This window comes from Salvelinus fontinalis, chromosome 13 (genome assembly GCF_029448725.1).
Source record: "Salvelinus fontinalis isolate EN_2023a chromosome 13, ASM2944872v1, whole genome shotgun sequence".
NCBI classification, from domain to species: domain Eukaryota; kingdom Metazoa; phylum Chordata; class Actinopteri; order Salmoniformes; family Salmonidae; genus Salvelinus; species Salvelinus fontinalis.
This window is the reverse complement of record NC_074677.1, coordinates 35,929,634-35,945,593: the sequence shown is the minus strand read 5'-3', so window position 1 is coordinate 35,945,593 and position 15,960 is coordinate 35,929,634. Positions and strand designations below refer to the sequence as shown.

At 44.8% G+C, this 15,960-nt stretch overlaps 1 protein-coding gene across 1 annotated transcript; it reads right to left on the bottom strand.

Annotated features, from left to right (window-relative positions):
• Nucleotides 1-45: 45 nt before the first annotated feature.
• On the bottom strand, nt 46-4,374 carry LOC129868540 (transmembrane protease serine 4-like). The gene is made up of 13 exons (XM_055942627.1): nt 4,293-4,374; nt 4,096-4,157; nt 3,805-3,942; nt 3,469-3,621; nt 2,628-2,754; nt 2,418-2,531; nt 2,297-2,340; nt 1,992-2,154; nt 1,707-1,873; nt 1,288-1,383; nt 579-721; nt 295-444; nt 46-133 (listed from the first exon to the last, which is right to left on the bottom strand). Exons 3-13 carry the CDS (start codon nt 3,932-3,934, stop codon nt 122-124), a joined length of 1,299 nt encoding a protein of 432 aa, XP_055798602.1. The 5' UTR covers nt 3,935-3,942; nt 4,096-4,157; nt 4,293-4,374; the 3' UTR covers nt 46-121.
• Between the last annotated feature and the right edge of the window lie 11,586 nt (nt 4,375-15,960).

The window sequence follows — 15,960 nt, the reverse complement described above, 5'->3', positions numbered from 1 at the left end:
AACATTCACAGCGCAGTATTCAGTCACAGGTCAGTAGGATGTGTTGGTCCTTTGAGTGAATGTTTGCCAGACTCACTCAGCGCTCATTGAGAGAGAGTCATCTTGGAGAGAAACTGGATTTTTAGGAGTACATCTGAAAAATAGAACAAACAAATCATACCAGGTAAGGAATTTTAAAGACACCTATAACAAGTAGGAATGCAAAATGAGGTACCAGTTTTCCATCACATTATCTGGCCCTGCCCTCCCCCTTTTGAGTCCTAGAGAGGTCTGTGATAGTGGCCAGACACCCACCTCCATGATGGAGTAGATCCAGTTGAGTTGCTGCTCTACGCTGCAGTAGACCCCAGGGTTCCCCGGGCGGGCACAGCCCACCCCCCAGCTCACCACCCCCACCAGCTGCCAACACTTGGATAGGAACACCAGTGGACCCCCACTGTCACCCTGGGAGAGAAAGAGGGAGTGAGAGCAAAATAAATGGCATTAGAAGACAAATGCAAAGTATGACTGCATTGGCAGTGTGATAGTCTAGCAAACTAAAAGCAGCCATTTTGTAGGCGTGTGTGTTGGAGCTCTACCTGGCACGCATCCACTTTGCCCTCCATGTTCCCTGCGCACAGCATTCTGGGAGTGAGTGAGGGGCCGTAGATGGAGGGGCGGGAGCACACCTTCCTGTCAATCAGAGACACAGTGGCACTCTGCAGAATTGAGGAGATTTTACCTGGGAAAGAGGAAACCCTGGTCAGTTGTACAACAACGCATTCAACCGAAATGTGTCCACATTTAACCCAATCCCTCTGAATCAGAGGTCCGGGGAGCAATTAACTGCCTTGCTCAAGGGCAAAATGGCAGCTTTTTACCCACTTTGCCGGCTCAGGGATTCAAACAAGAAACCTTTCGGTTACTGTCCCAACCGCTAGGCTAACTGCCGCTCAGGAGATACAGGTAGCCTCTTACACTAAGAACACAAGAAAGCTGAACAGAGACAATGGCCGGACATGGAAGTGTGCACTTGTATACGCTCTGCCATTGTCAGGGCTTTGGTCTACAATATGGTGGTAGGTAGCCTAGTGGTTAAGAGTGTTGGGCCAGTAACCGAAAGGTTGCTGGTTAAAATCTCCAAGCTGTTAATGTGCCCTTGAGCAACACTAATTCTTCCTGTAAGTCGCTCTGGATAAGAGTCTGTTAAATGACTAAAATGTAAATATATATATAGATAGGATGTATGATTAAGCTTGGTTATAGACCTGCCTTCTGCTCTGTACAGATAGCCCTGTCCAGTCTCACCTTTCTCCTGCTGGAAGCCCCAGCCAGTCACCACCAAGGGGTCCCCTGCCTTCAGAGGCAGGCTATGGGGTGGCAGGCACACTGGGCGGAGGGTGTCTGGAAAGTCAAGACACATTTTTTTTAAATTATAAAACTAGGTGGTTTGAGCCCTGAATGCTGATTGTCTGAAAGCTGTGGTATACCAGACCGTATACCACAGGTATGACAAAACATTAATTGTCACTGTTCTAATATATTCTATATTCTTCAATGACAGAAATACAGTCCTGGCAGTTCAACTTCATAACACTAGAGGACAGTATGGGAAGTTAACCTCCTGTGTGTACATGTTCCCATCCATCATGCTGAGTAATGAAGGTTATAGGCTACTGTAAAGGACTTTGGGACAGTTGAGTAACTGCTGGAGAGGTGGCCAGTACCTCCGGTAGTGACAGGCCTGGTGAGCTTCAGCATGGCGATGTCATAGTCGTGAGTGAAACCATTGTAATCTTTATTGATTATGATGGCTGCTACAGAAATCCCACCAGTAGACATCAGGTGGGTCCTACCCAGCACCACTTGCCAGAGGTTCAGATCCTTCCCATCACTGGGTGTGTGTGAGAAAGAAAAAGTCAGCATTTGTTTTGCATATGCAAAATTAAACAAATGTTATGACAGCAAAGAGCGGATTAATGTACAACACAATTTTGAGTGCGTGTGCTGACCGGCTGAAGCAGTGTGCAGCGGTGATAAGCCAGGTGAGGGAGACCAGGGAGCCTCCACAGACGTGCTGCTTGTCTTTCTGCAGGCTGGCCTGCCACGGCCACTCATCTATGGTGGTGTCAGAACCTCCCACCACCCGGTCTTGCCCCACCGCATCCCCACAGTCTGAAGGGACACACATGGGATGACAAGCAATATGGTAAGCACTTCCAACTTAATACAAAAGTCAAACAATTTCTTTCGGGGGCACCATGAAGTATAGAGTAGTGGCGAAAGTGTGTAGATTGTGATCATTTTAAATATTTACCTGAGCAGGATAGAGCTATGACAGAGCCTGAGATGCAGGTTTGTCTGAGAAACAGAGAGGATTGTCAGTTTCTCACACCTAAACAGTCAGATGGCTGGACAGCATCCAGTAGAACATCTACCTGCTGATGAGTGCAGTGTGAAGGGGACCCTTAGTTCTTGCTCTTACTGCACTGAAGGACTCTCCCAGTGAGTGGTGTAGGCTGGTGATATCCAGTCTATTGCTTTTAGGGTTCCTGGTGTAGATGACAAACAGTAGCCAGATATATGCAGGAGATGCATGAGACTGTATGTATCTTACTGAATAGAAGAGTGCAGAGTTGTCATCTTACAGTGTGTATCCCAGATGCTGACAGGCCCTGCGGGTGTCGCTCAATCCCCAGTCGTCTGCACACACAGTGCTCCACCCAGCCTCCACCCTGAACACCTGTAGCACCATGCTCTCACCCACCAAACGCACTACAGAGAGAGACAAGGATGGAGGAGTTAAATGGGCAATCGTCAGTAAAGAAAAAAAGTGTTTTCCCCATCCATCTAGTGTTTTTGCAGACTTGTAGTATTTACAAGTTTACTGTTAATTTACAGTTGTTTTGTTACATTTGACATATAAGTGAAGGCTTTCTCCATGAGGAAACCTATTGGAGAATACTATAAGAGAACATTTTCCATAACCTGTAGGCACTGTAGGTAGAACTGGTGTCTGAATGGATAGTTCAGAGCTTCTGCTTTTTCCTATCATCTGTATGGAACACAATATGGTCTGTACTTAACGTGCAGGTTTCTCACTTATGCTGGCACAAACTGAGACATGGGGGAAGGGAAATGGCAGGGTATACACAAATTAATGTAGTATTTTTGCAGACATTACTGTAGTATTTACTACAGTGTCTGTGGATAATAGTGTAGTATTTACTTTAATATTCTACATAAAATGGCTCAACTTACCCCACTCTCCCATACGACAGATAAACTAAGCACGAGGCATTGATCATTTATATTCTTCAACAATAAATGGGTACAAATCATTACATTTTTAAGTCCAAAAATGTATGTAGCAAATGCAGATTTCCCCTTTAAGAGAAAGAAGAATCAGAGAGTGGTAAGATGAGACGATGATGATAGAGGGAAGGGAAAACAGATGGACGAGATGGAGGGTGGTGCTGGTGGTCTTGCCTGGGAAGGTGGCGTTGGCCGGCTTGCTGGACACACATGTGAGCTCGTCCTTTCCACCAGCACAGTCTGCTTTCCCATCACACACCATCGCCACAGGGATGAACTTCAATGACTGGGAGCAGAAGAAGAACTTGCTGTCGACAAGACACCAGACTGGAGAAGACGAGTGGATATAGGATGGAGAGGGGTACAGAGGATGAAGGAGGAAAAGACAATCCGAAGGTTGACAGTGGTGCAACTCTACAATACAGGCTACATTACAACAGGAATATGCTTTAGAGAAACTCCAGGCTTTAAATGGTAGTTGAAGTTGAGACGTGAGATGGAGGGACATACTGAAGTAAGCACCCACTGCCAATATCCCAAGTGTGACCAGTACACAACACACAGTGATCAGGGTCATCTTCTTCTTAGCCCCCTGGTCCCTCCGGGCCACTGTAACCTGCCTCTTCTGGTGTTGAGGCATGATCAGAGCTGTCGGTGTGAGAGGTGAGGACAGTTAAGGTCGTCAGATGTGAGTTGTTTTAAAAAACAAGTTCCTCTCCCATTTTGGCAGTAATAATAATAATACAGGCTACAGTATGATGTGGTTCTCCAGGTGATATACAGCAATCTGTTTTAACTCACCTCGAGACAGGTCTAGATGTGTGGGCTTGTGCTTGATGCTCCGAACAGCAGTGTGTGTGAATCTAAAAGGGAGGAGAAGAGAGATCAACAAAATGAACAGCATCTGAACCACAAACATTTGTGCAAATCTAAATGTATAATGATATACACGTGTCGAGCGAAAGGTACAGTTAGTATGTCCCTGTCTCATATCTTACCAGTGTGCCCACCAGGCTGTCCTGTCTATCAGCTGCTCTCAGGAAAAATCAGGTAAGGCTTCTGCCAAGCTCTAAAAACAGCCATCAAACAGATAGATGCCACAATGCCATTACTCTAACAAGCATTTCCTGTGCCCTAATGACCAATCAGCAGGTGGGGCAGGATCTTTGCTAATTAAGCTAATTGGTTTGGTGTGAGGAGGTGATGTGATTAGTGGAATCAGGCTGTTTTTGGCCCTGGCTGGGATAATACCAGAGACGGAAGAGGAAGCTAGAGACGTCTCACTCGCTCCTTTTTTCTGGTTCATATACAGCCAATGAACTACTAAGAAGACCAGACCCAGCTGCTAAATCATTGGTGCATATGGGAGAGCCACCCCTTAATTAAGCAGACTGGAACTGTGACCGTTTTTGTCTAAGGTAAAGAGCCTTCATTTATGCTCAGTGCTATCTGTGATCCTTGGGAAGTCACTACCCTAAACTTAACCCTTACATTCACAATTTTCAATGTCAAATTTAGGTGGGACATCCCAAGCATTAGACTTTTCCCTTGTCCACCATCTTTGATGATACTACCGGCCCAGCACTGTCTGTCTATATATGACTTTTGACATCTATGGTTGTCAAAAGACATTATTGATCTCTACTGTCATGATTCTAGATATCCCATATGAGTAAACTACTGTACATTTTATTGACTGATCTATGTGAGTGCATCACCAACTGTAAATTGTCTGGATTCTGACAAACAAACAGACAGTACAGTCATGGCCAATTGTTCTGAGAATGACACAAATATTAATTTCCACAAAGTTTGCTGCTTCAGTGTCTTTAGATAATTTTGTCAGATGTTACTATGGAATACTGAAGTATAATTACAAGTATTTCATAAGTGTCAGGCTTTTATTGACAATTACATGAAGTTGATGCGAAGAGTCAATATTTGCAGTGTTGACCCTTCTTTTTCAAGACCTCTGCAATCCGCCTTGGCATGCTGTCAATTAACTTCTGGGCCACATCCTGACTGATGGCAGCCCATTCTTGCATAATCAATTGGAGTTTGTCAGAATTTGTTGGTTTTTGTTTGTCCACCCGCCTCTTGAGGATTGACCACAAGTTCTCAATGGGATTAGGGTCTGGGGAGTTTCCTGGCCATGGACCCAAAATATCGATGTTTTGTTCCCAAGCCATTTAGTTATCACTTTTGCCTTATGGCAAGGTGCTCCATCATGCTGGAAAAGGCATTCTTAGTCACCAAACTGTTCCTGGATGGTTGGGAGAAGTTGGTACCATTCTTAATTCATGGCTGTGTTCTTAGGCAAAGTTGTGAGTGAGCCCACTCCCTTGGCTGAGAAGCAGCCCCACACATGAATGACCTCAGGATGCTTTGCTGTTGGCATGACACAGGACTGATGGTAGCGCTCACCTTGTCTTCTCCGGACAAGCTTTTTCCGGATGCCCCAAACAATTGGAAAGGGGATTGATCAGAGAAAATGACTTTACCCCAGTCCTCAGCAGTCCAATCCCTGTACCTTTTTCAGAATATCAGTCTGTCCCTGATGTTTTTCCTGGAGAGAAGTGGCTTCTACGCTGCCCTTCTTGACACCAGGCCATCCTCCAAAAGTCTTCGCCTCACTGTGCGTGCAGATGCACTCACACCTGCCTGCTGCCATTTCTGAGCAAGCTCTGTACTGGTGGTGCCCCGATCCCGCAGCTGAATCAACTTTAGGAGACGGTCCTGGCGCTTGCTGGACTTTCTTGGGCGCCCTGAAGCCTTCTTCACAACAATTGAACCGCTTTCCTTGAAGTTCTTGATGATCTGATAAACGGTTGATTTAGGTGCAATCTTACTGGCAGCAATATCCTTGCCTGTGAAGCCCTTTTTGTGCAAAGCAATGATGACGGCATGTGTTTCCTTGCAGGTAACCATGGTTGACAGAGGAAGAACAATGATTCCAAGCACCACCCTCCTTTTGAAGCTTCCAGTCTGTTATTCGAACTCAATCAGCATGACAGAGTAATCTCCAGCCTTGTCCTCATCAACCCTCACACCTGTGTTAACGAGAGAATCACTGACATGATGTCAGCTGGTCCTTTTGTGGCAGGGCTGAAATGCTGTGGAAATGTTTTTGGGGGGATTCAGTTAATTTGCATGGCAAAGAGGGACTTTGCAATTCATCTGATCACTCTTCATAACATTCTGGAGTATATGCAAATTACCATCATACAAACTGAGGTAGCAGACTTTGAAAATGTATATTTGTGTCATTCTCTTTTGGCCACGACTGTACATAATGAGGGGATGTGGTGGAACAGGGGTATGTCAGAGGAGGCTGGTGGGAGACGCTATAGGAGGACGGGCTCATTGTAATGGCGGGAATGGAAGTAATGGAACAGTCGAACATGTGGTCTCCATATGCAAAAGTCATTCCACTACTGGCTCAAATAGCTGACCAATTGGCCTGTTACCAACCCTTAGTAAACTTTTGAAAAAAATGGTGTTGGCTACAATGCTATTTTACAGTAAACAAACGGACAACAAACTTTCAGCATGCTTATAGGGAAGGACATTGAACAAGCACAGCACTTACTGTACACATCAGCTACTACAGCGACTGAAATGACTGCAACACTTAACAAAGAGCTGCAGTTAGTTTCAGAGTGGGTGGCAAGGATTAAGTTAGTCCTAAATATTTCTGAAACTAAAAGCATTGTATTTGGGATAAATCATTCACTAAACCTTAACTAAATATTGTAATGAATAATGTGGACATTGAGCAAGTTGAGGTCATGATCAAAACATATTAATACAACAGTAGCTAAGACGGGTAGAAGTCTGTCCATAATAAAGTGTTATTCTGCCTTCTTAAAGCACTATCAACAAGACAGGTCCTACAGGCCCTAGTTTTGTTGCACCTGGACTACCGTTCAGTCGTGTGGACAAGTGCTACAAAGAGACGTAGGAAAATTGCAATTGGCTCAGAACAGGGCAGCAGGGCTGGCGCTTGGATGTACACAGAGAGCTAACATTAATAATATGCACGTCAATCTCTCCTGGCTCAAAGTGTCGGAGAGATTGACTTCATCACCACTTGAATTTATGAGAGGTATTGACATGTTGAATGCACCGAGCTGTCTGTCTAAACTACTGGCACACAGCTGGGACACCCATGCATACCCCATAAGACATGCCACAAGAGTTCTCTTCACAGTCCCCAAGTCCAGAACAGACTATGGGAGGCACACAGTACTATATAGAGCCAGGATTACATGGAACTCTATTCCACATCAAGTAACTGATGCAAGCAATACATTTTGATTTAAAAAACAGATAAAAATACACCTTATGGAACAGTGGGGACTGTGAAGCAACACAAACATAGGCACAGACACATGTGCACACACACACAATAATATATGCACTATACACACACGTGGATTTTGTACTGTAGATATGTGGTAGTGGTGGAGTAGGGGCCTGAGGGCACAACGTGTGTTGTGAAATCTGTGAATGTATTGTAATGTTTTAAAATTATATAAACTGCCTTTATTTTCCCATTAATTCCACTCCAGCCATTACAATGAGCCCATCCTCCTATAGCTCCTCCCACCAGCCTTCTCTGGTTCATGTGCTTACTGTAAATGTGCTTACTATATATTACTCAGTATATACCATCATTGTCTTAATTATTTGTTTATTTTAGAGTATTTCTCTTTCCATTTACTACTTGATTTATGCTCTGACAGGGTTGTCAGAAGGCTGTAATTCACCTGTCAACAGATTTATCAGACAGCAGCCCAAGACAAAAAAGGAGAACCTTGTATGTGCTCATAAACGTACTGTACAATGCAGACTGTGTGGTTATAACCCAGTGGAGTCCTCCTGGCCCTAGAGGAGCAGAGTCAAGCCCACATGTACAGTAGCTTACTCATCAACATCCTTCCTACGCTCCACTGTAGCCCCAACCCCTCTGAAGGCCTGTGTAGGTAGCAGCTCCTGTAGCACCTTTAGCGGTGTTGGCAAAAAGTGAATGTTTCTGGTTTTCAGGGATGCAGTATTTTCAACCTAACTTCCGTTTGCCCTGAAAACAGAAGTAGTGACTTTGCTCAAGCGTCTTTCTACGCTCGCTACGTTAGATAACTCCTGCAGAGACACAGGAGAGCCTGTATCTGGTCCTACTCCTTCTCCCCGCGAATGAGAACTGTAGACCCACCTAGTGTATTTACAGTGTTGGGAAAGTATTCAGACGCCTTTCCACATTTTGTTAGGTTACAGCCTTATGTTTTCCCCTCATCAATCTACACACAATACAGCACAATGACAACGCAAAAACTCAGTACTTTGTTGAAGCACCTTTGGCAGTGATTACAGCCTTGAGTCTTCTTGGGTATGATCCTACAAGCGTGGCACACCTGTATTTGGGGAGTTTCTCCGATTCTTCTCTGCAGATCTTCTCAAGCACTGTCAGGTTGGATGGGGAGCGTTGCTGCACAGCTATTTTCAGGTCTCTCTAGAGATGTTCAAGTCCAGGCTCTGGCTGGGCCACTCAAGGACATTCAGAGACTTGTCCCGAAGCCACTCCTGTGTTGTCTTGGCTGTGTGCTTAGGGTCATTTTCCTGTTGGAAGGTGAACCTTCTGGAGCAGGTTTTCATCAAGTATCTCTCAGCACTTTGCTTTGTTCATCTTTGCCTCGATCCTGACTAGTCTTCCAGATCCTGCTGCTGAAAAACATCCCCACAGCATGATGCTGCCACTGTAGGGATGGTGCCAGGTTTCCTCCAGACGTGACGCTTAGCATTCAGGCCAAAGAGTTCAATCTTGGTTTCATCAGACCAAACTCCAAGCTGGCTGTCATGTGCCTTTTACTGAGGAGTGGCTTCCTCCTGGCCACTCTACCATAAAGGCCTGATTGGTGGAGTGCTGCAAAGATGTTTGTCCTTCTGAAAGGTTCTCCCATCTCCACAGAGGAACTCTGGAGCTCTGCCAGAGTGACCATCAGGTTCTTAGTCACCTCCCTGACCAAAGCCCTTGGCCCCCGATTGCTCAGTTTGGCCGGGTGGCCAGCTCTAGGAAGTGTCTTGATGGTTTCAAACTTCTTCCATTTAAAAATGATGGCCACTGTGTTCTTGGGGACCTTCAATGCTGCAGAAATGTTTTGGTACCCTTCCCCAGATCTGTGCCTCGAAACAATCCTGTCTCGGAGCTCTACGGACAATTCCTTCAACCTCATGGCTTGGTTTTTGCTCTGACATGCACTGTCAACTGTGGGACCTTATATAGACAGGTGTGTGCCTTTTCAAAATCATGTCCAATCAATTGAATTTACCACAGGTGGACTCCGATGAAGTTGTAGAAACATATCAAGGATGATCATCATTAGAAACAGGATGAAACCTGAGCTCAATTTCGAGTCTCATAGCAAAGGGTCTGAATACTTATGGCGCAGCAGTCTAAGGCACTGCATCTCAGTGCTTGAGGCATCACTACAGACACTGGTTTGAATCCAGGCTGTATCACAACCGGGAGTGATTGGGAGTCCCATAGGGCGGCGCACAGTTGGCCCAGCGTCGTCCAGGTTTGGCCGGTGTAGGCCGTCATTGTAAATAAGAATTTGTTCTTAACGGACTTGCCTAGTTAAATAAAGGTTAAAATATATATATATTTTAAATAAATATATATATTCTCTTTGTCATTATGGGGTATTGTGAGTAGAGTGCTGAGGAAATGTTTTCATTTAATCTATTTTACAATTAGGCTGTAACGTAACAAAATGTGGAAAAAGTCAAGTGGTCTGAATACTTTCCGAAGGCACTGTAACTGCCATTTTCCTCCCCCCTTTCCAATGGGCTGTTCTTTCTCTGAGAGAAATCAATCAATCATTCAAATTAATTTATAATGCCCTTTTTACATCAGCAGATGTCACAAAGTGCTTATACAGAAGCCCAGTCTAAAATCACAAACAGCAAGCAATGCAGATGTAGAAGCACGGTGGCTAGGAAAAACTCCCTAGAATGGCTGGAACCTAGGAAGAAACCTAGAGAGGAGCCAGGCTATGAGGGGTGGCCAGTCCTTGTCTGGTTGTGCCGGGTGGAGATTATAACAGAACATGGCCAAGATGTTCAAATGTTCATAGATGAGTGGAGGTGGAGATTATAAGAGTACATGACCATTAACATGTTCAAACGTTCATAGATGACCAGCAGGGTCAAATAATAGTCACAGTGGTTATAGAGGGTGCAACAGGTCAGCACCGAGAGCGAGAGAGAGAAAGAGAGATGATGTGTATCTAGTTGTTAGTCCAATGCTTGCTTCCCTTCATTCCACTGGCCTGACAAAGATCCACGTTCTCGGTTGGTGATTGTGAAGACCAGATGATAGTCCCACTAAGCGCAAACCAGATGGGATGGCGTATCGCTGCAGAATACTGTGGTAGCCATGCTGGTTAAGTGTGTCTGGAATTCTAAATAAATCACTAGTGTCACCAGCAAAGCACCATCACACCTCCTCCTCCATGCTTCACGGTGGGAACCACACATGCGGAGATCCTCTGTTCACCTACTCTGCATCTCACAAAGACAAAGCGGTTAGAACCAAACACCCACAGCGGAACCCACAGCGATTGGACCAAATGACAGATTTCCACCGGTCTAATGTCCATTGCTCGTGTTTCTTGGCCCAAGCAAGTCTCTTCTTCTTACTGGTGTTCTTTAGTAGTGGTTTCTTTGCAGCAATTCAGCCATAACGGCCTGATTCATGTAGTCTCTTCTGAATAGTTGATGTTGAGATGTGTCTGTTACTTGAACTCTGTGAAGCAGCTCTGTGTAACTCTACTGATCTTATCCTCTGCACCAGAGGTAACTCTGGGTCTTCCTTTCCTGTGGTGGTCCTCATGAGAGTTAGTTTCATCATAGCGCTTGATGGTTTTTGCAGCTGCACTTGAAGAAACTTTCAAAGTTCTGACCTTCATGTCTTGACTGACCTTCATTTCTTAAAGTAGGGATGGACTGTCGTTTCTCTTTGCTTATTTGAGCTGTTCTTGCCATAATATGGACTTGGCCTTTTTCCAAATAGGGCTATCTTCTGTATACCACCCCTACCTTGTCACAACACAACTGATTGGCTCAAACGCATTAGGAAGGAAAGAAATTCCACAAATGAACTTTTAACAAGGCACACGTGTTCCAGGTGAAACTGGTTGAGAGAATGCCGTGTGCGACGCTGTCATCAAGGCAAAGTGTGGCTACTTTAAAGAATATAAAATATATTTTGATTTGTTTAACACTTTTTTTAGTTACTACATGATGTCTTCACTAATAATAGAAAATAGTAAAAATAAAGAAAATGCTTGAATGAGTAGGTGTATACAAACTTTTGTCTGGTACTGTACATACGTAAAAACAATATATTTGTCAGAGCTATCCAAACACAGCGGACAATATGGTACACACACACACACACACACACACCCCACTCATAGTCATACAGTCATACCCTCCTTCTTTCTTTCTGTCCACAGAAATTGTCTCTGGCAAGGCACCAGTAAAATCTGCTCCTGCCTTGTAATTCCATTGTGCAAAAATGCCACTCCTTTGTTGTCATATGGATAAGGAAAACAGAAGTGGAGTTATTTGTTTGATTAAAAAAAAAATATCCACTGAAAGCAAAACATAGTTTGTTTGTTATTCTCATCAGGAGAGGTGTATTTGCATTAATGTTTTGGATTAAGAAGTGATAGTAATCGTTCTACTCTCAAAAACATCCACAGTTGGGACATTTCTGGTTTTGTTTATGTAACCAAAAGGAATGTAGTTCAGTCATTGTGTGTACAAGTCACCCTCCTATAGCACCTTTCCCACCGGGCACATACTGGTACAATCAACGTTGTTTCCACTTCATTTCAATGAAATGACATTGAACCAACGCGGAATGGACGTTGAATTGTCTGTGCTGGGGTATTGTTGACAGCACCCATTTTAGCTATTTCAGATTCATGATAGCAAACATTTCTTATTTCATTTGGGGAGGATACTCAAAACAGCTTTATAGTTGTGGCGTCATTGGTAAAGGTAAAAATGGTTGTGTGTCCTGTATGGAGGTTGGAACATTTCCAAACCTATATGTATTATTCTATTCAGTCAGTCTGATCTCTGTACTGATAATGATGTAATTACAACATTATACTCAAGTCTGAGAATCCCTTCAAGTTTTCTTTAGGTAGCAGTATTTCAGTTTAATGAGTTTGTACTATTTAGTTTGGCAGACATATGTATTTCTGAACACATTAATATGATGTACCACAATAGGTACTGTATGTCTATAGTAGCCTAGAAACACTATTGTGATTAGGATGATTGTTTGTTCAATTTGTACTTGTTCTTACCCAAATAAACTTTAAATGAAACAATGTTTTTTTTTATCTTACAGTGAATTTTGTTTAATCTTCATAGATAACCTACGATATTGTAATTGTTTTTAGTCATTGAAATTATCTCTTTAGAAAACAACATTAAAAAAAGCTTAATTAGCGTGTTTCTGCTGGCTGTGCATGTATCACAAATCATGTCACCAACTTTCCATGATGGAACCAGTTTGGCCAGCATTAAAGAGAAAAGGTGGAGGGAGGGACAGAGGATTGGATACCAGTGCCTGTAGTGTGAATGGACTTTAGATTCAGGCGGAGACACTGAAGCACAGGGAACGGACAGAGATTCCACAAATGAACTTTTAACAAGGCACACGTGTTCCAGGTGACTACCTCATGAAACTGGTTGAGAGAATGCCATGAGTGTGCGAAGCTGTCATCAAGGCAAAGGGTGGCTACTTTGAAGAATATAAAATATATTTTGATTTGTTTAACACTTTTTTTAGTTACTACATGATGTCTTCACTAATATTCTACAATGTAGAAAATAGTACAAATAAAGAAAAATGCTTGAATGAGTAGGTGTGTACAAACTTTTGTCTGGTAAAAACAATACATTTGTCAGAGCTATCCTAACACAGTGGACAATCTGGTACACACACACACACACACAAACACACAAACACACCCCACTCATAGTCATACTGCCACGCCCCACTCATAGTCATACTGTCACGCCCTGACCTGAGATATCTCTGTTTTCTTTAAATTTTGGTTAGGTCAGGGTGTGACTAGGGTGGGTACGTTAGTTTTTGTATGTCTAGGGTTTTTGTAGGTCTCGGTGATTTGTATGTCTATGGTGGCCTGATATGGTTCCCAATCAGAGGCAGCTGTTTATCATTGTCTCTGATTGGGGATCATATTTAGGTAGCCATTTTCCCTTTGGTGTTCTTGTCTATGTGTAGTTGCCTGTCAGCACTCGTTTTGTATAGCTTCACGTGTCGTTTTGTTATTTTGGTTAGTTTGTTCAGTGTTCATTCTTTAAATAAATAAAGAATGTACGCCTACCACGCTGCGCCTTGGTCCGATTCATATAACGAATGTGACAGAAGAACCCACCATAAAAGGACCAAGCAGCGTGTTTAGAAGGAGCAGACATCATGGACACGGGACGAGATTTTGGACGGTAAAGGATCCTGGACGTGGGAGGAAATATTGGCAGGAGAGGATCGTCTACCATGAAAGCAGGTGGAGATAGCGCAGGAGGAATGGCAACGATACGAGGGGACACGGTTAGCACGGAAGCCCGAGAGGCAGCCCCAATAAAAAAAATTGGGGGTCACACGAGGAGATTGGTTGAGTCAGGTTAGAGACCTGAGCCAACTCCTCGTGCTTACCGTGGGGAGCGTGTAACTGGTCAGGCACCGTGTTATGCAGAGATGCGCACGGTGTCTCCAGTTTGCATCCATAGCCCGGTGCGCTCTATTCCAGCTCCTCGCATTTGCCGGGCTAGAATGGGCATCCACCTAGGACGGATGGTGCTGGCTCAGCGCTCCTGGTCTCCAGTACACCTCCTTGGACCAGGATATCCTGCGTCGGCTCTGCGTACTGTGTCTCCGGTGCGTCTGCACAGCCCAGTGCGTCGTGTGCTAGCGGCCCGCCGTTCCCGGGCTCAAGTGAGCATCCAGCCAGGACGCATTATGCCAGCTCTACGCATCAGACCTCCAGTGCGCCTCCACAGTCCAGTACGGCCTGTGCCTCTTCCCCGCACTCGCCCTGAGGTGCGTGTCCTCAGCCCGGTGCCACCAGTTCCGGCACTACACATCAAGCCTCCAGTGCACCTCCACAGTCCCGAGCTTCCGGCGACAGTTCCCAGTCCAGAGCTTCCGGCGACAGTTCCCAGTCCAGAGCTTCCGGCGACAGTTCCCAGTCCAGAGCTTCCGGCGACAGTTCCCAGTCCAGAGCTTCCAGCGACAGTTCCCAGTCCAGAGCTTCCGGCGACAGTTCCCAGTCCAGAGCTTCCGGCGACGTTTCACAGTCCAGAGCTTCCGGCGACGTTTCACAGTCCGGAACCTCCAACGACGGCCCACAGTCCGGAACCTCCAACGACGGGCCACAGTCCGGGGCCTCTAACGACGGGCCACAGTCCGGGGCCTCCGGCGACGGTCCCCAGTCCGGGGTCTCCGGCGACGGTCCCCAGTCCGGGGCCTCCGGCGACGATCTGCGGTCCGGTTCTACAAAGACGGAAGGATCAGCGTAAAGAGGGGGGGCTGCGTCCAGAACCGGAGCCGCCACCGAGGGTAGATGCCCACCTGGACCGTCCCCTATAGGTTCAGGTTTGCGGCCAGGAGTCCGCACCTTTGGGGGGGGTACTGTCACGCCCTGACCTGAGATATCTCTGTTTTCTTTATATTTTGGTTGGGTCAGGGTGTGACTAGGGTGGGTATGTTAGTTTTTGTATTGTCTAGGGTTTTTGTAGGTCTAGGTGATTTGTATGTCTATGGTGGCCTGATATTGTTCCCAATCAGAGACAGCTGTTTATCGTTGTCTCTGATTGGGGATCATATTTAGGTAGCCATTTTCCCTTTGGTGTTCGTGGGTTCTTGTCTATGTGTAGTTGCCTGTTCAGCACTCATTTGTATAGCTTCACGGTTCGTTTTGTTGTTTTGTTCAGTGTTCATTCTTAGAATAAAGAAGAATGTACACATACCACGCTGCGCCTTGGTCTCCTCCTTTTGACGGCCGTGACACACAGTCATACCCTCCTTCTTTCTTTCTGTCCACAGAAATTGTCTCTGGCAAGGCACCAGTAAAATCTGCTCCTACCTTAAATTCCATTGAGCAAAAATGCCACTCCTTTGTTGTCATATGGATAAGGAAAACAGAAGTGGAGTTATTTGTTTGATTAAAAAAAAAATATCCACTGAAAGCAAAACATAGTTTGTTTGTTATTCTCATCAGGAGAGGTGTATTTGCATTAATGTTTTGGATTAAGAAGTGATAGTAATCGTTCTACTCTCAAAAACATCCACAGTTGGGACATTTCTGGTTTTGTTTATGTAACCAAAAGGAATGTAGTTCAGTCATTGTGTGTACAAGTCACCCTCCTATAGCACCTTTCCCACCGGGCACATACTGGTACAATCAACGTTGTTTCCACTTCATTTCAATGAAATGACATTGAACCAACGCGGAATGGACGTTGAATTGTCTGTGCTGGGGTATTGTTGACAGCACCCATTTTAGCTATTTCAGATTCATGATAGCAAACATTTCTTATTTCATTTGGGGAGGATACTCAAAA

Excerpts from the sequence above, each read along its gene's own strand:
- LOC129868540 (XM_055942627.1), bottom strand. The coding sequence starts at position 3,934 with ATGCCTCAACACCAGAAGAGGCAGGTTACAGTGGCCCGGAGGGACCAG. Across the intron at positions 2,755-3,468 it reads GGCCAACGCCACCTTCCCAG|TGCGTTTGGTGGGTGAGAGC; the intron begins GCAAGACCACCA and ends CTCTCTCTGTAG. Across the intron at positions 2,532-2,627 it reads CAGCATCTGGGATACACACT|GAACCCTAAAAGCAATAGAC; the intron begins GTAAGATGACAA and ends CATCTACACCAG.